The sequence below is a fragment of the Orbicella faveolata genome, unplaced genomic scaffold, assembly GCF_042242905.1.
Source record: "Orbicella faveolata isolate gen_17 unplaced genomic scaffold, um_ofav_v1 contig_48, whole genome shotgun sequence".
NCBI lineage: Eukaryota > Metazoa > Cnidaria > Anthozoa > Scleractinia > Merulinidae > Orbicella > Orbicella faveolata.
In genome coordinates, this window is record NW_028301578.1 from 13,658,516 (window position 1) to 13,681,720 (window position 23,205).

At 37.6% G+C, this 23,205-nt stretch overlaps 1 protein-coding gene across 1 annotated transcript in view; it reads left to right on the forward strand.

The window, feature by feature from the left end:
* The first annotated feature begins 454 nt into the window (after positions 1-454).
* LOC149096623 (low-density lipoprotein receptor-related protein 5-like) overlaps positions 455-23,205 on the forward strand; it is a 45,181-nt gene continuing 22,430 nt past the window's right edge. Inside the window, exons 1-6 of the mRNA XM_089281266.1 lie at positions 455-528; positions 10,032-10,425; positions 11,009-11,406; positions 15,379-15,772; positions 16,356-16,753; positions 17,288-17,413. Of these exons, the coding sequence (XP_089137392.1) occupies positions 456-528; positions 10,032-10,425; positions 11,009-11,406; positions 15,379-15,772; positions 16,356-16,753; positions 17,288-17,413 (1,783 nt within the window). The 5' untranslated portion in view covers position 455. The remainder of the gene's footprint in view (positions 529-10,031; positions 10,426-11,008; positions 11,407-15,378; positions 15,773-16,355; positions 16,754-17,287; positions 17,414-23,205) is intronic.

The following is a 23,205-nucleotide window of genomic DNA, read 5'->3' on the forward strand; positions in this document are numbered from 1 at the left end:
TTTAAATCAGTTAAAAGCCCATCCCTAAAGGGTTAGGTAGTGATTTCCATAGAGAAACATGGGGGTTTCTTTCAGATCTCGAACGATGTCGGAATTTTTTCAAACGTCATAGGTTACAATATAAAACCTTGAAAAGTTGTAGAATAAGCTGATTGCATGTGGATCTTCTGGCTTTATACTTAAGGCATAAGGGTTTTCTTCAAAATTGCTACTTTTCAAGCCCAATTTTCTCACATTGCGAAATGAACCACAGTTTTCCCACTAATTTCTGATTTTGTTTGATTCTTGCTGACACTCACTCTTGATAACTATTTTACACTGTCCTGTCGCTCGATTTGGTAAGATTTATACCGATTAAGGTGATTGATTTTGTTTCAAAGGTATTGAATTGTTTCTCACTGCTTTGCTTATGTTAATGTAGTTTATCTTTATGTACTGAATCAGGTACCACTAACATGAGTTGCATTTTTTGGATGTGCACGTTGGCAGTATTGGTGACGATGATTCAGAGGCAATCTGTTTGTGCAGGTAAGTTGATAACATGGGTAAAGGACCACCGCTTTTAATAATTTTTGCGTGTTTTTCGGTTACTGTACGACTACTCTACTACTCCAAGGCTACCCGACAAACTTGTCTACAAATTTAACAAACTAATTGTACCTATCGGTAAATGCCAACGAGCGAATGAACCATTATCGATGAGGATAATGGTTGTTTAGCAAGTATTTTATATATACATGTAAATGTACTGAATTGTTGCCAAAGAAAGGACAGACGTGGAATGCATGGTTTGCGGTAGAATTTAACTTATATTCGTTTAAATTGTTTAAATTGTAATTTGGGCGATTTTGAGTAGATTGTTCACAGCCCTCTATTTTCTAGAGCTCGCATTTTTATTCCATCCTTGACCGCGCGGATAGAGTCGGGAGATAACTGGACGCCAGCGCAAAAACGGAAGACTTGACTTATTGCTCGCTTCGCTCGCAAACCCCACCCCTCACCTCCCCCCCGAGCTTCGCGCTCGCTTCGCTTCCTTTTTCTTTCGCGTGCGTAAATATAGACTTGCCACAAACCGACCTTTTCTTAATCCTTGACTTATTTATCTCCCTGCAGAGAATTCAAGCAACAAAGTCGCGAGGGTGAGCGCGAGTGACATAAGTCGCGAGAGGTCAACTTGTTTCACTTGCAGGAATGTGAATCAGAGTGTACATTTTTGGCGCGAAAAACATGATTGACATTTCTCACTTTTCATGTGCTCGGCGCGATCGTCGTGAAAGCAGAAAATGATTTCCATCAAAACGTTTACGAGTACTGTTCCCTAACTCAAATGAATTTATTTGTGTACAGTGCAGTATATAGCCAGCAGACAAACGGCGAAAGCTGTTCCAGTGAGTAACGCCCCCTGAAAAGACAAAATCGTGTTTAAACCGATCGGGAATTATTTGTTTTAGTCTAGATTAACCAGCGATGGACCAGAGAGCTGCCTGGCAAATGCTATAAACTTATGTAGATCTAGCTTGTACCGACAAGAATCCGAATTAACTAAAGAAGACGGAATTATTTAGTCGGGGAGAACTTCAATTCTGTAAAGCTCTCTTGATTAATTAACGTTGAGAATCGAAGTCGCAACGAACGGCAGGGAATAAAAGCGCTGTTCCCAAAAGTCCTTCATCGATCGATGAGTGCTTTCAACACGGTAAAGTCGGTAAAATGGCTGATGCAAATTTGCTGCGATGCCCTTTCTTTGTACAGGAAACTTGGTCATTTAAATCAACTAAAACTGCAACAATTACACAAATTGCAGGAACGGCTCTGTTCTTCTTGGAAAGGTCCAAACTTATAATTAATTCTCTCAAACGATCTGGATCATGCAGGAGCTCAGATCGCGTCTGTAAGTAAACAAACACGCATTGGTCGGATGAATAGCAGGGCTTAAAATAACGGCTGGTCAACGGACGATGTCCGGCCAGGAATGGTGACTTGACCGGCCAAAAACTTCACTCGGCGATCATGTTGACCGGTCACGTCATGTTGAGACGATCACGTGGTTCATTCTTGAATAAAAAATAATAAATCCTCAACTGTAAATCTTAGATTGCTAATCTCTTTGATATCATTGCCTCTCATACGAAAACATACACTAACGGGTATTTGTTCGAATAGCTAAAAATTGTTCGCTTGCTGTTTGTCATACGTTCAAGATCAATAGGAATGCCATTCAAACTGTTGGGGTTATCCGTTCAGAAAAATGTTCAGCCATTCGAGCAACTGCTGCTATCCATTCGGAAACATTTTTCATCTGTTAGGACGGCAGAGGTTTTCAATTCAGAATTCAAAACTATTCAGCCTATCGAACAGCAGAGATTTTCTGTACTGCAAAGGGAATCCGATCAGATTCAGCTCAGTTTTCATTACGCTTTAGATTTTTCACAGAGCACCTGTCTTTGTTGGAGTATATTTCAAAGGTATTGCTCTACAGATGTCAAGATATTTGTTGTTTCTTTCACTTTCACTGCACAAAAATCAACGAACAAGACGCCAAAACAAAACTTTTCGCTCGATTGTCAAGTTGTTTCCAACTTAGACACAATGGGACTCCGGGACATCAAAACACACATTTTGCAGTCTGATTCGTTTCCATCAAGCCGCAAATGTAACATTGAGCAGGAACCCAATAGCCAATTTAGAACTGATGAAAGTTACTGTTACAAAACGGACGAAAACAATTATGTACCAACAAAAAAGCCGAAGGCCTTATCAGTATCTGTATCTGTACAGTTATTTTGTTCGAAATTTGAGACGCTCTCAACTTGTTGCTTAGCACGTGACCAAAATCTACCCACTTTCAGTGGTAAAATCTACCGAATGATGGTCATTAGTTCTTCGTGAATGAAAACTCTCTCTACAATATGACCACAACAAAGTTTAGACTTTTTATGGCTTATACACTTTAGAACTTTTATTTTCGTCATATCATTAAGAAACTTCCCAACACTTGTTGTGTAACTGTAGTCGTATTCGTAGTAACGCAATGATATGTTGTGCGTGTATCGAGGAAACATAAACTTCTTATTCGGCTATATTTGTTTACCACGTTATTTCTGAATCCCAAAATAAGGATCTGCTGATGCATGTTTCGTTTCATTTACGTTTTGATGGACATCGTAAATACTTTGTAGAACATCAAAACAGCTCACGGAATTCAATATACCGATCGAAAAATTTGAAGTTTCATCAAATATGTATCCGTTCAATACTTTTTCTTTGGCAGGTGGCAAGAAATCCATTGGCACCGTGCCACTTCATTGGCTGCTGAGCCCTGCCAAGGCTATCTTTGGTTAAGTTTTAAGCTTTTCTTGGTATTAAGCCAATTATTAAATGGTCTAGCAACGACTGGAAGAAACAAATTATATTTGTGGCTTTAATTAGGCCAATATTACTTGGATTTTTTTTAAATATCGTGACCGTACCGGTCAGAAACGAGACGTGACCGAGCTAAAATCACTTTGGCCGGTCACTATGATTGGCTACCGTCCGAAAATTATTTTGAGCCCGAATAGCCTTCCACTACTTTTCCCTGTCGGTCTTTCAAAGACTTGAAATTAAGTTGGATAGACCATATTCCATTGCTTCCATAAAATTCATATCCTTAAGTATATCCGAGAACAAAGGCTAAATGGAAAAGATTTTTATAGTACTTGAACTCAGCAGACACTAATTTTGCTCTGCGAGTTGTGTCATTGATCGTGCGCGACGTCATGACGTATAATCAGTACTTGTTTGTTCATCGGTTAATGTGTATTTACGTCACCGGTGGAAAAATCCACCGGTAAAATTTGGCGCGCTGCAAGTGGGAAAAGTCCTTTCCAACGGTAAAACCAAGAAGAATTATTGGAAAGGACTCTTAGAAAGTCTAGCGTAAATAGAGAGACTGTGAACAGTCTAATTTTGATAAAGAGGCTCTATTTCTTATATATGTACAGCACAACTTTCTTGTCGTTGTTTTATTTGTTTTATTTGTTCAGAAATGCCAAGCGATTTTAAATAATGTTTTGGTTTTGTAGTGTACGAATGCTGGCACACTATAGATTAAATCTCGATATCGCCGGCAGTCAAAAATTTTAAACCACGAGCCAGTACTTGACTATTGTGAATGTTTTATTTTTTAAATTCGTATCTATTATAAAAACACTTTTTCGAAAAACTGGCCGTCAAATATCGAATAAGCTGCTTTTTAACATAGCTTAGCCAACAGTTCTAAGAATTGCAAATCTCCACTCTCACTCAGTACCTATCAACAATGTCATAAAAACTGTGGCAAACTTTCGTCGTGTTATGTGCTAGAGCCTTTTCTCACGGTAGGATAAAAGAGGCTCTGCTCGCAGGGTGCCATGCCGAGACAAGTGAACTGATAAGTTCGGAAATCCCATGGTATTTCTACACAGAGGTCAAGCATTCTGGGCAGGTTCGAATGAAAACTATGGTGGAAAAACAATTATAATAATTTTTGACTGCCGGGTAAATAGTTTTTTTGAAAAACCTCGCCCATGAGTCACACCAAGTTCGGACAATTTGTGACTTGCAAACCCAAAAACACTGTATAAAATCATTGGTGTTTCTGACCAAAGATCAAAATACTCAAATACTCTCGGGAGGTTTCAATTAATGCTAACAATATTTTTTTCTGGAATCGATTATCTATGAATTTTTGACTACCGGGTATCTAGATTTTTTTTAACAACCGTGCCCGTGACCGTGAGTCAAGATTTTTATATAGTATACCGAGGCTAAGAAAATTCGTCTGGCACTACAAAACCAAAACATTTTGTAGAATCGCATTTCTAAACAAATATCGAGCGAATACTATCAGAGCCAGTTTCAATTGTGATTTTTGAAAGTATTATTCTTTATGTAATAATCAAATGAATGTGCGCACTCTGATTGGTCAATCAGCTATGGTTTATTGTGTCATAAAATAACTGAGATACTATGCACGCTCTGATTGGTCAATAGAGTTGCTAAACCTATGTTCTATTGTACTGGTAAACCACGGTTCCCGATCTATGGCAGCTCTACGCGGGAACTAGAGAACTCGGAACTCTAGCGATAACAAATGTCATAAACAGTTTTGCCTTACACTGGCTGAGATATCAATAACACGAATATCTTTTCATTCAACATAGAAATCTTTCAAGGAAAAAAGGTCCGGAAGTTGGTCGTCATATAAAGCTTTAGCTGTTTTTTCCATGGCAAAAATTTTACGCCGACTCCGGTTACGCTTGAGATTAAAATTAAGGAAGTTTTAAACCCTTTTGTCGGCGCCTTCCACGGCCTGTGGAGGACGAAGTCAGCTTGGCCTGACTGATCAATTTGGGTTGTCAAAAAAGCAGGGGAAAGATTTCTTTCTATCAGAAATTTTGAGTTTAAACTCAATGCATGCACGTATAACTGACGATAAATGAGTTTGGTTTCCATAAGCTTAGCTTTCAAGCAATAGTTTTCATTTAGCAAAATACAGATAAACATGGACTTCATAGCCTTCAGCATAAGTAAATGAATTCTGAATAAATTTCGGAAACAGCGTTTCTCTAACTAACCTTTATTCCATTCGCAAAACTTTGGAAAGTTGTCGTTAAACACAGCGTTGAATCACTTCGTCAAGCACATGAAGATTGGACTACTTTGCACACTTTTCGTAAAGTCTTCTACTTTTGTGATGACCGATTCCACCCACGAATCCTTGCACTTCCCCGTCAGAATACTTTTTGCCTTTCACCGATAACCGTTTCCTTTTCCTTTCCTTGAAATGTTTTCGTCGCTTTGCTCTGCGGATTTCATGTCTGGCGCGACGTCTGTTCTTTTTATTCTTTCAGTCGCTGTGATTGGTTTGTCGCGTCATGTCATGAATTTGATGAGAATAAGCAATTTGATCACGAAAGTAGAATAAATTTTCCTCTCATTGACAGACTTTCTCCATGGTTATTTCATAAAAGTGATAGACCACTCTTGAGCTCTCTTTCTATGGGTTTACCGGTGCAATAAACCACTTTGCTTGTAAATCACTCGCCTCACGGCTCGTGATTTACAAGCTTTTCTCGTGTTCTCCAAACATCCCGCGTGGTTTATTGCGCCAGTAAACCCATAGAAAGAGTGGTCTATTGCTTAATTGTATAATAATCAAATGAATGCACACGTTCTGATTGACCAATCAGCTATGGTTTATTGTACCAGTAAACTCATGGAAATTTCGTGTGTCTGCTGAATTATTATATAAAAGCAATAGACCTCAAGTTTTTATGGTTTAGAAACCATAAAAATTTGTGGTCTACTGCTTAAATAAACCATAGAAACTTGTGGTCTATTGCTTAAGTAAGAGTCAGAGCACGAAAATCTTCTGTGTCGAAGCCTGGAGATTCTATGGTATGCATGCCCAAGCTCGTAAAAAGCTAAAATAATAGTTAAAATCGCTTGACATTGCTAAACAAAGATCTACTGTATTGATGTTGTACAATTGTAAGAAAAATTTAATGAGTTATTCCAAGGGATTTCTATAGTAATTTCAGACTGCCGGGTAGGCTAATTTTTTGAAAACACTTATCTAGACACAATGTTAGTAATATTTGTTTTGCTTGAAGTTTTCAGAATTGTACTCAAAAAGTGCACTCGATGGTTCGATTTGAGCTCATTTTGACTCTGTCAACACGTTGGTTGCTGACAATTAAAGAGCGCTTTCGCTCGAATAAACAGCACAGACTCGAGTCGATTCCAGAAAACAATTCGGGTCTAAGAAATCCAAGTTTCCTACACCTTAAATAAACAAAATTTCAGGCAAATAAACCGAAATAAACGATAAATCCCACACCAGAAAGACTAAACACTGATAAACAACCTGGAGTAATCTTGTTCAACGCTCTGAAACCTTGTGACGTCCCAAACGAAAATAGTGTTCTGATTGGCTCATCCCAAATCTCAGGAACATCCACCTACATCGTAATATGGCCAAAAAAATCTCACGACACCGGAAATGTTCACTTACGCAAAATCGAGCTGAGAAAAGCTGAGAATTTTTCTGGGTAACCTGCTGTATAAACCTTCACACTACGTATGGCGCTATATGGTTGCCGCGTCGTCAGACTGACGTTTTTGCTCATCTGACTCGTTGGCAATAAAATTGTGGAGGTTAACAATAGCTTTCCAACAGATATTCGATGAAATCAAGCTGTACATTACAAAGGCAACAGATTTGTAGTCATTTTGATCAGTAACTATTTTAAAGATCTTTAAAACTTTTCAAATGCCACTGGTCAATTTGTAAAAAAATTACCTAACTTGCCTTGGTTGGAGTAGTCGCACTGTAAGCGTTCCTCTGCTCAAAATATTGAAACAGTGAGGTCATAATTCAGTTACATGGCCTCTGTTATATAGTTTTCTCTCTTATTATTGTAAACATCCAGTGCAAAATAACATGATTAAAACCGGTATTACTGGTGCAAACAGAGTGTTAGGCCTTGTTTTCACTTAGCAGAGAAGTATACAGTAAATGTTTGCCCTTAGGGCGTAGGGCAGGCATGCATATAAAATCGCGTAGCTAAATTTTTTCCTCCGGCCTTCTAACACAGCTTCTGACTGCGACCGGATTTCTGTGAACGGAATAGTCGAAGACGTGTAGCCAAGTTGACTATCGCAGCTCATAGACAACGAATGGGAAAAACATATTGTTTTAGTAGACTCTAAAGGATAACAGCACAACACCTACAATAGGCGATTTGCATGATGGCGTCATTTGACTACAACTACCAGAATCCTTCACTTGTTCTGTTTCTTATGCTAATCAGGGCAATTGTTATTTAACCCCACTGCGAGTTCAAAATTTAACTAATAAAGAAAAAACAAAAGGAATTCTGGAAGTTGTAGTCAAATGATGACAACGTGCAAATCTGCTATTTTCTGTATCTTTAAACCTAAAATTAAGAATAACTTTCAGTTTTAAGAGCAACGCACGCGATCATTGTCTATCAATGATTAATTATATAATAAATCAAATCATTCTCGTATTTTGATTGGAGGACAGACGCATAGATGATATCATTAGTACAAACATTTTCCCTCTTTTTTCTAAAATGGCGGAAAGTTTTGAACATTTAGATAAAATCTTACCTGACTGATTTGAATTTAACAAACCCAATAAGCATAATGTTTATGAAATTAATTTATTAAAAAAAATTCAACTTTTTTCAGTCTCAAAATAATTGTTTACACTGTGCGTGATTTCCCTGAACCAATCACCAATCTTTGCTATGAATACAGTCAAACCTGTATTAAGCGTACCCCATAATATACAGATTTAGCCAAGCCCAAGAGCGGAGCTCCTGGGCCGACATGTTCGAAGCCCGATTAAGCTAACCCAGGATAAGCGAGAATTTTGATTTGAGTTTTGTAACTTTCCGGTGAGGTTTTCCGTTTCTGTTGTTTGGCCTTCTGTTTTGAGTTTGAATAATCTCAAGGTCCTCAAAATACACAAAACAAAAGCAGTGAAAAACATTTGTATACAAGAAAAATTATACTTCGACTAACTTTTATAATCCTGGGTTAGCGTTAACCGGCTTCCGAACAACCTGGCCCCGTTTACAATACGTTAACCTGACATGAGCCCGCGCTCCAATCGAAAACCAGCAATTGGTCAGCGATCAACTTCAGAAAACACGTGACTTCAATGAGTCTTAAACTTGAGCCCGCGATATGAACACGTGATACTCGTCAGTGGATACCTTGTTTTGATAGGTGTCAATTGACCGTAACATGGATGTCCAATATCTAAGAGGGATGCTACAAACCGAGGGTGCATGTCTCTGTCAACCTATTAGCTGGAGTATGGCCGCCATCTTGCGCGACTCCGTCGTCGTCGTCGTTGTCGTCGTCGTGAGTACGTGCCCATGAGCAATACCGCTAGTCATGATATCCATGAGAAAATCAATTCATCCGTTTCCTTTTCTTTCCTGTATGGGTATGGGGCTCCGCTATTAAGCAGACAACCTCTTTTAAGCAGACAGCAGTGCAAGTCCCATTTTTCTTTTCCCACATTCACTGTAAAAAATACCTGTATTCAACGGACACCTCTATTAAGCGGATGCAGACACCTTAAAATTGACTGTTATGGTCATTTCTGTTTTTAGAAACCTGTACCAAATGGACACTGCAAAAAGAATCCATGATTTTTTTTTTGTCCACGTTTTAGTAGGTCGGTCATTTAAGTTTGCCAACAAACTGAGCTGTCACAGAAATGCAGTATTTTGTTATTCGGTTTTGTTTTTACAGAACTTTTGTTCTTGTTTGGTTAAGTAAACCTTCACATGATTCGATCGATATAGATACTGTTACTGTATACTTAAATCGTTTTACCCAATATACTTGTCATTTTTTCTGGAAATACGGTATTTCAGAGTTCTTGACCGTTCACGAGAATGCTATTTGACCCTTTCAAGGTCTTTTGATACTGACAAATATTAATATGATCCTTTTAAGACAAATTCTGAGGGAACCTGTTTTCAACGGACACCCTGTATATATTAAGCGGACACTGGCACAGGTCACAAGGGTGTCCGGCTTATACAGCTTTGACCGTAGTTATCAATGAGTTTCTTCATTTTGTATTGACAGCTTAGACTATAGCTTTGTCATATTGTTATTTTCGTGTTTGTTAAAAGTGGGAAAAGGGGCCCCGCATGAAAGATTTTGAAATAAACAATTTTTTTTGTACAGTCTGTTTCGTTATAATGTAAAACAAATAGATTGGAAGCTCAACTTTGTAGTTTTAACTAAGTGCTGGTTTTATTTCGACTGTTAACAATTAGTTTTTGCAAAAGCTAAAATTAATTTTTCATGCCGACTGCTATATAGTTTAACTACATACCTTTTTGATCCGGCCAAAGTTCTCAGATTTGCTGTGGATCTTCCAGAACTGATATGATGATGAACTTAAAATCAGTTCTTCCACCCAAAATCATACGTTTCTCTTATTTCTTGGTCTTTAGCCACTTTATGCAGTCCTCCATGCTTGCTGGTATCAAGCACGACGGATATTGTAGCTGTCGACTATAACACATCAGCGGTAAGCTCTGTTGTCTCGGGTTTAATAAGAGCTATTGCCATAGATGTACATTTCAACTTGGGTTACATATTCTGGAGTGACGTGACAGAACGAAAGATCAAACGTTTCCGCATCGACGAAGCAAAGACCACAACAATTATCACTGGCATTGGAGCTTGTGATGGACTGGCGGTGGATTGGAGGGCATCACAGCTGTACTGGACTGATACGACGAAAGATACCATATCAGTATCAGACCTAGATGGCAATAATCAACGTGTTCTCATTTCTTTGGGCCTTGAGGAACCCACAGCAATAGCTCTGGACCTAGATAACAGGTACTTGTAACTGATTAGAACAGGTCCATTATTATTGTGTTTTTAAAGGAACGTAATAACTTGTCTTCTCCAAGCGCCTCTCTTGGATTCCTTCTTGTTTTCAGAGGGGTTTAATGGTTAATGTCTTAGGGAATGTTGGGCTTGAGGCTAAATTCGGCAGGATTTTTGTGTTCACCGGGAGTTTTACGTTTAAAAAATTTTACACCCACGAAAGAAGACAGCTTAGTAACATTTTCTAAATTTGACAACGGAAAAAAAAATATAATGCATGTACAACTTAAGCACACTATGACAACTTAAATTACAAACTGAGTTCTAAAACCATTTGGCGTTTGAGATGTGGCGGCGGTTTATTTTCAGGAATAGTTAGAAACTTTCTTTATATATACAAGATTTCAAATTTTACGAGTGTGTTTACTTTAATTAGGCTTTATATGAATGTATTCAGCTGGGCCGGATTAAGATGAGAATTGTGACATAACATCATAACTTTGTTTCAAAGAGCAGTCGGAGAAAAAATCTAATCGCCAAATCAGGAGATTTATGTATATCATATAACCATGATGCTTGTTTTTCACCACAGCTTAATGTTCTGGACTGATCGGGGAAGCAACAGAAAAATTGAAAGAGCTTCATTGAATGGAGGCCAAAGAGTCGCCATAGTAACAGAGTCTCTGTTTATACCCAATGGTATCGACCTTGACAGAGGAAATAAGCGTATCTTTTGGGTGGATGGAGGATATGACACGGTGGAGTCTGTCGATTACAATGGCAACAACAGGAAGCTGCTTTATTACCTCAGTGGGTTGCATCCGTTTGGACTGACACTCATTCCACCTTTCTTGTTTTTTACTGATTGGATAACAGCTGAAGATATCCATCAGCTGGATGCTACCACTGGCAAAGTGATCCGCAAGTATAGTGTCAACGGTGGACAACCCATGGGCATCGTAGCTTACGATGCTTCCCGACAACCTGCAGGTATTTAAAGGGACTTTTGCAGACTAGGGCTATGTATGCTAAGTGTGGTGACAATGTTTTGGCATGACTCGGGTGCAACTGACATCTGCACAATGGTGGCCAACAAATTATCGATTTTTAAAGTTGCATTGTTTTTTCGCTAAATTTTACCTAGTGGTACATAAATAGCAGTGTCTAAGGGCCTGTTTACATGGGAGGAGGGTGCCCCGGCTAACCGGGCTACCCGGCTGACCGAGCTACCCTGGGAGGGCTAACTTCTCATACGTTTCTTTAGAAAGCGCATTGAAGCGTTTACATGCTGGACAGGGTAGCCCGCCTACCCGGGACACCCTGCCTACTTGCCCGGGGCACCCAGCCAGGCGGGATAGCTTTTTACCATGTAAACGGTTGGTGCCGGGCTATCCCGGCTAGCCGAGGTGAGATAAACAGCGAAAACATGGCGGCGTGAGGTGAATTTTTTCGTAGTTACCATTAACAACAGTCCTATATCACTGAAAAGAGGCCGTTAGCGGAATGAGTGATAAAAAAAGTAGACTTGCCGCCAAAACGTTTCTTTGGTAGGCCATTTTGTTTGTTGTGCTTAGCGGCTGCTGAAAAGATAGCCCACACAGCCCACTCTCTGTTCCGCTTAGGTGAGTTGCATGTAAAGGCAGGCTAGGTGTCAACTCTTCTAGCCTCGAATAAACAGCATAGACTCGAGTCGATTCCAGAAAACAATTCGGGTCTAAGAAATCCAAGTTTCCTACACCTTAAATAAACAAAATTTCAGGCAAATAAACCGAAATAAACGATAAACCCCACGCCAGAAAGACTAAACACTGATAAACAACCTGGAGTAATCTTGTTCAACGCTCTGAAACCTTGTGACGTCCCAAACGAAAATAGTGTTCTGATTGACTCATCCCAAATCTCAGGAACATCCACCTACATCGTAATATGGCCAAAAAAATCTCACGACACCGGAAATGTTCACTTACGCAAAATCGAGCTGAGAAAAGCTGAGAATTTTTCTGGGTAACCTGCTGTATAAACCTTCACACTACGTATGGCGCTATATGGTTGCCGCGTCGTCAGACTGACGTTTTTGCTCATCTGACTCGTTGGCAATAAAATTGTGGAGGTTAACAATAGCTTTCCAACAGATATTCGATGAAATCAAGCTGTACATTACAAAGGCAACAGATTTGTAGTCATTTTGATCAGTAACTATTTTAAAGATCTTTAAAACTTTTCAAATGCCACTGGTCAATTTGTAAAAAAATTACCTAACTTGCCTTGGTTGGAGTAGTCGCACTGTAAGCGTTCCTCTGCTCAAAATATTGAAACAGTCAGGTCATAATTCAGTTACATGGCCTCTGTTATATAGTTTTCTCTCTTATTATTGTAAACATCCAGTGCAAAATAACATGATTAAAACCGGTATTACTGGTGCAAACAGAGTGTTAGGCCTTGTTTTCACTTAGCAGAGAAGTATACAGTAAATGTTTGCCCTTAGGGCGTAGGGCAGGCATGCATATAAAATCGCGTAGCTAAATTTTTTCCTCCGGCCTTCTAACACAGCTTCTGACTGCGACCGGATTTCTGTGAACGGAATAGTCGAAGACGTGTAGCCAAGTTGACTATCGCAGCTCATAGACAACGAATGGGAAAAACATATTGTTTTAGTAGACTCTAAAGGATAACAGCACAACACCTACAATAGGCGATTTGCATGATGGCGTCATTTGACTACAACTACCAGAATCCTTCACTTGTTCTGTTTCTTATGCTAATCAGGGCAATTGTTATTTAACCCCACTGCGAGTTCAAAATTTAACTAATAAAGAAAAAACAAAAGGAATTCTGGAAGTTGTAGTCAAATGATGACAACGTGCAAATCTGCTATTTTCTGTATCTTTAAACCTAAAATTAAGAATAACTTTCAGTTTTAAGAGCAACGCACGCGATCATTGTCTATCAATGATTAATTATATAATAAATCAAATCATTCTCGTATTTTGATTGGAGGACAGACGCATAGATGATATCATTAGTACAAACATTTTCCCTCTTTTTTCTAAAATGGCGGAAAGTTTTGAACATTTAGATAAAATCTTACCTGACTGATTTGAATTTAACAAACCCAATAAGCATAATGTTTATGAAATTAATTTATTAAAAAAAATTCAACTTTTTTCAGTCTCAAAATAATTGTTTACACTGTGCGTGATTTCCCTGAACCAATCACCAATCTTTGCTATGAATACAGTCAAACCTGTATTAAGCGTACCCCATAATATACAGATTTAGCCAAGCCCAAGAGCGGAGCTCCTGGGCCGACATGTTCGAAGCCCGATTAAGCTAACCCAGGATAAGCGAGAATTTTGATTTGAGTTTTGTAACTTTCCGGTGAGGTTTTCCGTTTCTGTTGTTTGGCCTTCTGTTTTGAGTTTGAATAATCTCAAGGTCCTCAAAATACACAAAACAAAAGCAGTGAAAAACATTTGTATACAAGAAAAATTATACTTCGACTAACTTTTATAATCCTGGGTTAGCGTTAACCGGCTTCCGAACAACCTGGCCCCGTTTACAATACGTTAACCTGACATGAGCCCGCGCTCCAATCGAAAACCAGCAATTGGTCAGCGATCAACTTCAGAAAACACGTGACTTCAATGAGTCTTAAACTTGAGCCCGCGATATGAACACGTGATACTCGTCAGTGGATACCTTGTTTTGATAGGTGTCAATTGACCGTAACATGGATGTCCAATATCTAAGAGGGATGCTACAAACCGAGGGTGCATGTCTCTGTCAACCTATTAGCTGGAGTATGGCCGCCATCTTGCGCGACTCCGTCGTCGTCGTCGTTGTCGTCGTCGTGAGTACGTGCCCATGAGCAATACCGCTAGTCATGATATCCATGAGAAAATCAATTCATCCGTTTCCTTTTCTTTCCTGTATGGGTATGGGGCTCCGCTATTAAGCAGACAACCTCTTTTAAGCAGACAGCAGTGCAAGTCCCATTTTTCTTTTCCCACATTCACTGTAAAAAATACCTGTATTCAACGGACACCTCTATTAAGCGGATGCAGACACCTTAAAATTGACTGTTATGGTCATTTCTGTTTTTAGAAACCTGTACCAAATGGACACTGCAAAAAGAATCCATGATTTTTTTTTTGTCCACGTTTTAGTAGGTCGGTCATTTAAGTTTGCCAACAAACTGAGCTGTCACAGAAATGCAGTATTTTGTTATTCGGTTTTGTTTTTACAGAACTTTTGTTCTTGTTTGGTTAAGTAAACCTTCACATGATTCGATCGATATAGATACTGTTACTGTATACTTAAATCGTTTTACCCAATATACTTGTCATTTTTTCTGGAAATACGGTATTTCAGAGTTCTTGACCGTTCACGAGAATGCTATTTGACCCTTTCAAGGTCTTTTGATACTGACAAATATTAATATGATCCTTTTAAGACAAATTCTGAGGGAACCTGTTTTCAACGGACACCCTGTATATATTAAGCGGACACTGGCACAGGTCACGAGGGTGTCCGGCTTATACAGCTTTGACCGTAGTTATCAATGAGTTTCTTCATTTTGTATTGACAGCTTAGACTATAGCTTTGTCATATTGTTATTTTCGTGTTTGTTAAAAGTGGGAAAAGGGGCCCCGCATGAAAGATTTTGAAATAAACAATTTTTTTTGTACAGTCTGTTTCGTTATAATGTAAAACAAATAGATTGGAAGCTCAACTTTGTAGTTTTAACTAAGTGCTGGTTTTATTTCGACTGTTAACAATTAGTTTTTGCAAAAGCTAAAATTAATTTTCCATGCCGACTGCTATATAGTTTAACTACATACCTTTTTGATCCGGCCAAAGTTCTCAGATTTGCTGTGGATCTTCCAGAACTGATATGATGATGAACTTAAAATCAGTTCTTCCACCCAAAATCATACGTTTCTCTTATTTCTTGGTCTTTAGCCACTTTATGCAGTCCTCCATGCTTGCTGGTATCAAGCACGACGGATACTGTAGCTGTCGACTATAACACATCAGCGGTAAGCTCTGTTGTCTCGGGTTTAATAAGAGCTATTGCCATAGATGTACATTTCAACTTGGGTTACATATTCTGGAGTGACGTGACAGAACGAAAGATCAAACGTTTCCGCATCGACGAAGCAAAGACCACAACAATTATCACTGGCATTGGAGCTTGTGATGGACTGGCGGTGGATTGGAGGGCATCACAGCTGTATTGGACTGATACGACGAAAGATACCATATCAGTATCAGACCTAGATGGCAATAATCAACGTGTTCTCATTTCTTTGGGCCTTGAGGAACCCACAGCAATAGCTCTGGACCTAGATAACAGGTACTTGTAACTGATTAGAACAGGTCCATTATTATTGTGTTTTTAAAGGAACGTAATAACTTGTCTTCTCCAAGCGCCTCTCTTGGATTCCTTCTTGTTTTCAGAGGGGTTTAATGGTTAATGTCTTAGGGAATGTTGGGCTTGAGGCTAAATTCGGCAGGATTTTTGTGTTCACCGGGAGTTTTACGTTTAAAAAATTTTACACCCACGAAAGAAGACAGCTTAGTAACATTTTCTAAATTTGACAACGGAAAAAAAAATATAATGCATGTACAACTTAAGCACACTATGACAACTTAAATTACAAACTGAGTTCTAAAACCATTTGGCGTTTGAGATGTGGCGGCGGTTTATTTTCAGGAATAGTTAGAAACTTTCTTTATATATACAAGATTTCAAATTTTACGAGTGTGTTTACTTTAATTAGGCTTTATATGAATGTATTCAGCTGGGCCGGATTAAGATGAGAATTGTGACATAACATCATAACTTTGTTTCAAAGAGCAGTCGGAGAAAAAATCTAATCGCCAAATCAGGAGATTTATGTATATCATATAACCATGATGCTTGTTTTTCACCACAGCTTAATGTTCTGGACTGATCGGGGAAGCAACAGAAAAATTGAAAGAGCTTCATTGAATGGAGGCCAAAGAGTCGCCATAGTAACAGAGTCTCTGTATTTACCCAATGGTATCGACCTTGACAGAGGAAATAAGCGTATCTTTTGGGTGGATGGAGGATATGACACGGTGGAGTCTGTCGATTACAATGGCAACAACAGGAAGCCGCTTTATTACCTCAGTGGGTTGCATCCGTTTGGACTGACACTCATTCCACCTTTCTTGTTTTTTACTGATTGGAGAACAGCTGAAGATATCCATCAGCTGGATGCTACTACTGGCAAAGTGATCCGCAAGTACCGTGTCAACGGTGGACAACCCATGGGCATCGTAGCTTACGATGCTTCCCGACAACCTGCAGGTATTTAAAGGGACTTTTGCAGACTAGGGCTTTGTATGCTAAATGTGGTGACACCCACGCAAAACTGGCCAACAAATTATCGATTTTTAAAGTTGCACTGTTTTTTCGCTAAATTTTATCTAGTGGTACATAAATAGGGAAGTATGTAAATGAGCTTTTATTTATGCCGAAATCAAGTCACACCGTTTATTGCTTGATATTTCTTACAACTTTACTGATATTTATTGCCCTCAGTGCTTCCGTTTGTCTGTAGCAGGGTTGGCGCAGTGGTGAGAGCGCTCGCCTCGGTCCCACTAATGTGGCCGGGGTTTGATTCCGCCCCGGTGCCATAAGTGGGTTGAGTTTTGTGTTCTCACCTTGCTCCGAGGGCTTTTCTCTGAGTTCTCTGGTTCTCCTCCCGCCACAAAAAACAACGCTCCACATTCCAATTCGACCTCTACAGAGGACTCGCGTGGAAACCACCAAAGGCTGATGTGCCTTACTTTCTAAATATTGTAATTCTTTGATAACATTTTCAACATCTTCTTTTTTAAGCTTCAAATCCGTGCACTATAATCAATGGAGGATGCAGCCATTTCTGTGTAGTTAAATCATCAGGTTATGAATGTGTATGTCCAACTGGAATAACTTTGAAAGAAGATGGCAAGTCATGCGAGGATGGTAAGTCATTTGCGTTTTGGGTGAAGTTGGTTTTTATGTTGCTTGACATTTTCTTCCAATCGAGTTGTTATGAACATGCTGCATAATAGTTGTTAATACTCAGACGCTCAGACGTCGTAACAGAGCAGGAATGGTAATGAGTCTTTTGTCTTCATTAAACAGAGTAATGTGCAGATCTTAATGAAATGATAAGTGTTACATATGTTATGATAGAGAATTGAGAATGCTGAGACATAATTCCGAAATTTTGTTTGCCGATATCATCCTTTTTTTCTGAGACAAAAATTGATGCCTCGATATCATCACTTTTTTTTACAATGTCTCAGTATATATCTGAGCGATTTTGCAGAAACACGCCTGCTAAGTTTTCGCCTGGATTCGGGCGCTGGTAGGTAGGTAGGTAGGTAAGTAAGGAAGTAAGTAAGTAAGTAAACACTTTATTTAGTGAGGGTAACACTAAACAGCTAAAAGTCAATGAACTTGTGGCCCTCAAATACTCAAAAAATGAAAATAAAAGTGATAAAACTTGATTATTGACGGTAAAATGTTCGTTTAAGTAATTGGGTAAAGTACCCTGAATAAGTTTCAGAACTACAGAACAAGACGAGATAATCATAAATATTATGAAAACGTATTGTTTATATGAGAAAAAGAAACCAAATTCATTAGATCCATTTGTTACTAGAGCACAAAATGGGAATTTAATTGAAACTTCTGTTTCTACATCTTGTGAAAAATTAAGAGTAGATTTGTTAAAAATATTAAAGGCAGAAATATATTTGATTTCATTAAACGTTTAGATCCATGAGAAAGTAGCAGTGCAGTTAAGAGTAATAAAATACCTTATGTGGTTAATTTTAAACAAGGATTGAATTTAATGAAAGATGCATTTAAACCCAAACCTGTATCAATAGAAACTGCAAAAAGAAACGTAAGAAATATAAAAAGCGCATATCAGAGTTATAAAAGAAAGGAGGGACAAAATCATTAGGAAAATGGGCAATAGATAATGGTTTTGCATCTAAACCAACTTTTTAATTTTTTATGTAAATAAATATGAAAACATATTGTCTGGTTGAAAAAAGAAGACAGTTTCTTTGAAACCAATTGTAAAAAATACTAAAATTAATGGGAGATTAATTGAGAATCGATTTGTCCATCTTGTAAGAGAATTAAGAGTAGATTTATAAAAAGACCTCAAATAGGTGGGAATATTGCTATTGACGCTATAAAAACAGGCAACAGTTTGCTGAAACTGTTGCTCCACAAACTAAAAAATGTTTTAGGATTATTGTTCAGGAAAGATAGCAAAGGATGCTTAATACTAAAACTGGTTTATTAAGTAAATCACTTTGGAGATCGTCAAAACGTTCTAAGAAAGGTATGTACGTGATTGTCAATTTGTTATTGCTAAAGGAAAAAATAGAGTATGAATGAATTGCAAAAGCGGTTCTGGCATTGATTTGCACAAGGCTATTGGTTAATTACCAAAACCCAAGAAAGGTTGGACATTACCGGTACATAAATATACAGGACCATAGAATGCTTTCCATAAGCAGGTTAAATGGGATAATAATGGAAACAATTCTATCACTCCAGCTCCTAGTTTTGCTGCTTTAGGAAGAATATTAGGGTCTTAGGCTTTAAAAGGTATTACTGATAATGTTTAACAGTATAGAGGAATTGAAGGTTTTGCTCCAAAGAAATCGGGAAACAGAAAAAGCTAATTGATAGTGATTGGACTCAATTAGCTGATGACCAATCGTGAGAAAATTTCAAAAAACAAAAGTTATTATAACTAGAAAAATTCCAAAAGAATAAAAATTCTCTTGATAATACATGGAGTGCAGATTTAGTTGAAATACCTGGATTGAGTAAATGGAATAAAGGTTATAAATATTTATTGAAAATACGCTTGTGCTATCCCTTTGAATAATAAATCAGGTAAAACAGTTGCTTTAGAATTTGAAAATGTTATTAAAAAATCTCACAGAAAGCCATTGAAAAGCCAAAAAAATATTGATATCTTAGAGGAAAAATTAAACAGTATGCAAAAAGAAATAGATTGGTTAAAGTTACCAAACGAAAGTAAAGAATCTATTCCTACTCCCACGAAACTAATACCTGCACCTAGAAAAATAATTCAAGAACAAAAACCTAAAATTCCAAAAGTTAAAGTAAAATAAGTTAGTGAGTCAAATTGACAAATTTAAAACACTAAAATCAGAACCTGAATCCCTAAAAAATTGAACCTATAATTAATCTCGGAATTTTTTTTACAAGATCAAAAACCTGAAATTCCAAAAATCCATGTCAAGAAATTAATTGAAAAAATAGAACCAAAAAATGAAACAATAAAACCAATAACTGTACCCAAAAAAGTTACTTTAGTCAAAGATACAATGAAAAGAAACGTTAAATCTTATGAAATAAATGTAATCCACAAAATTGATCCATTTAAAGAATAAATGAACAATAAATTACCATTAATCAATATCATAAATGGTATTTTAAAAATAATGAAAGGAATAAAACTTAATCGTGGAACAAGTACCACACTAATAATATATAATGGACAAACAGGTGATTTATTACTAGAAAATAGAATAATACAAACTTTTGGAGTAAACCTTTCATAATCACAACTTCAAATGATATAAGTGAAGTATTAAATTCAACAATAGATGATCTTTAGTAAAACTACGTAGTTTGCTTGCCCGAGGCTCAACATGGCAAATTGAAAATCATAATCATAATCATAATCATAATCATAATCATAATCATAATCATAATCATAATCATAATCATAATGTATTTCTAGCGCATTTTTTATACATTAAAAGTTACAATGCTCTTACAAAATGTGACTGATCAAAATGTGAATAATCAATACTTTGACATTGCTTCTTACATTCCCCTAAATGGTAGTTCTTACATTAAATTACCAGATGAACACAACAATCCAATGAAATGCTTAATAAATATAAATCAAAGGAGACCTATGGCCAAACTAGTGGATTAGGTAATCTAGAGATGAAACATTGGTGAACTTATAGGTAAGGTTTCTTGTGAGACAGCACTTCTTTTCCAATGTGGAACCGCTTGTCTCTATATATATTGCACATAAAATACATCAAAATAAGTAGACTCTTCTGCAAGGATTTTCAGTTTTGATCTGACAAATCTGTCGACCATAAATATGTGTTCCAACAATAATAATAACAGCTTTATTGAAGTGTCAATGTATTTAGTATTAACTAATAATTGGGGACAAGCTCACACGGGGTTTCTTTCCCTTTTTTATCTTTTCAATCAGGAAGCAAAAGTGTAAACAAAAGACAGGGTAAAAATCATTTAAGCTTATCAAAATCAAGTATTTGGGAGTTTATTTCCACGTTTATGTGCATTTCACATCCCACTTAGAGTTCAGATGAATGTACTAAAATAAACAAGACAATTATAGTGAACACAACTTTAATCTAAACTTAACTCGATGCCGGTTGAACATGGACAACTCAACATGAAAAACGTAAGTGTTTAAACTGCAAAGCGGTGAACGAAGGTCCTGCTTGATTGAACGTTGGATCTCACAGCAGATCTAATCAGCCAAACTTGAAAAGTAAAACGATAATACGTCACTACTGCAAGGTTGACACAACGTCGTAGAGTTAAAACAATATTTCGGCTGGCCTCAGGTTTAGACGTTACTAAATTATAAACATAGGCACGCAAGGCGTGCAAGAGTTATTTTTTTGTGAACTATAAGTCTCGGAGATAGGTGCATTCATGGAACTGTTTACAGTAATGATTTGGTTGATTTGACAAGTTTTTTTGGCTACGATGTACAGCGAGAAAGAAACTGGGAGTTTATGATGTACATAAAATGTTACATCGGTAATGGTAAGACAACTAAATAGTAAGCCATAAAATGTTTGACTGAACAGACTACAGTAATCTGACACGTCTCCAGATTAATGTAGATACCGTCTTATTTTCTAACAGGCAGTTTTATTCGTTCTTTGATACAACCCACACTGTGATTGGTCTGACACGCGCACATGCATAACTCCCTCACTCACCGATCACGTAGCCCTTCCCCCGGGGGGGGGGGACTCCCTTATATGGGCTATATAGGTCTGAGCGGCCCCGAAGGGTATGGTTTTTCAGCCGTTTTGGTTATAAATAGGGTATCGATTTTAGCTGATTTTGGCCATTTTGGTCATAAATAGGGTACGGTTTTTGCACTCTAGCCTTGATATGGGTATGCTTTAAGAAGAAGCCACTTTTTCATCATTATCGAAAAGAAAATCAACAAAAGCCCTTCACAAATTTATATATTTACGGTAATTTAACATTGGTTTGAACTAGGGAGCTAATTATAACGCAGGTCTGAAACAGGGTTTTGATTTGAGGGTCAGGCCGTAAATAGGGTTTCGAATTTTTGGTCAGGTCATAAATAGGGTAAGGAATATCGCAGATTTTGGTCATAAATAGGGTAAGGGTTTTGGGAAGCGGGCCGCACAGCCCCAACCAATTTTTCTGGGAGTACCCCCTCGGGAGCCCTTCCAGCCCCCAAGAGGAATTTGTGCTCAAAAATACTCAGGTTAAGAGAACTTTTCGCATTTTATACGAGTCGTAAGTTTACCCTTTTTACACAACACAACGCAACAATACTACTTCACCGAAAATTGAAAGAAAGAGAAAAAAACCTCTCTGACACGTTGAAAGTCTGATTTAATTAAATTGCGCTTTAACTTGGTGCCACACAGTCTTCAAAGAACATTTGAACAGTTTTCATACTTTTTACCTTTAAAAATATCGGACTGAAAAGAATGTCATAAAATGCCCATCAAATAAAAATATTAAACTGCTACTGCAGAGACGTAAAAAACACTCTAGAAATGAAAGCTTCTTTTTTGTTTATTAAACCTGGGAACAATAGCCGATAACTTGTAAGCTCTAATTGAATTTACTCCGATATGAAAAACAAAAGTGTCGAGTTACCATTTGTAACTAAAAATAGTAAACATCTCGTGGGAACAAGTGGTGACGATTCGTCAGCTCTAATTGAATTTACTACCTTGTGAAAAACAAGAGTGTCAAATTACCCATTGTAACTAAAAAATAAAAATATCTCGTTATATTTGCATGATATAAGAACAAAACAATCGTTACCTGCACTTACTATTGTACACGTTAGAACTGCTTCAAATCTAAATAGTCTCGTCTCCTCTAAAACATGTCTTAAGAACTAGAACCGACGATTCGTGACCTCTAATTGAATTAACTCCTTGTGAAAAACAAAAGTATCAAGTTACCCTTTGTAATTAAAAATAAAAATATCTCGTGCCATTTGCCTACTACTCATGAACTACTTCAAAACTCAAGACTCATCTCGTTCATAACTAGCCACCATTACACTGAAAATTATGCACTCTAAAACAACCCAATGTACGTATGTAACTGTCACACTCCCCTCCAAACTGGTCTAAAAATCACAAACCGGCAACATACACGTCACTCTTTATTTTTCAATTACCAAAGTCCTTGTGTTTATACATACCTTGTGTTTCTCACGTACCATTTACCTTTACAACAAGAAATTTGATTAGCTGTTCATAGTAGATCCAATCTGATTGGTGTGACATACATACATCTCTCACTCACTCACTCACTCACTCACTCACCCATTGACCCGTCCATAACATACCCGACGCGCCGACTAAGAGGTATTTTTTTTACAAAAAAATAACTCAAAAATGAAATTACAATATTATAGAATGGTGCCGATG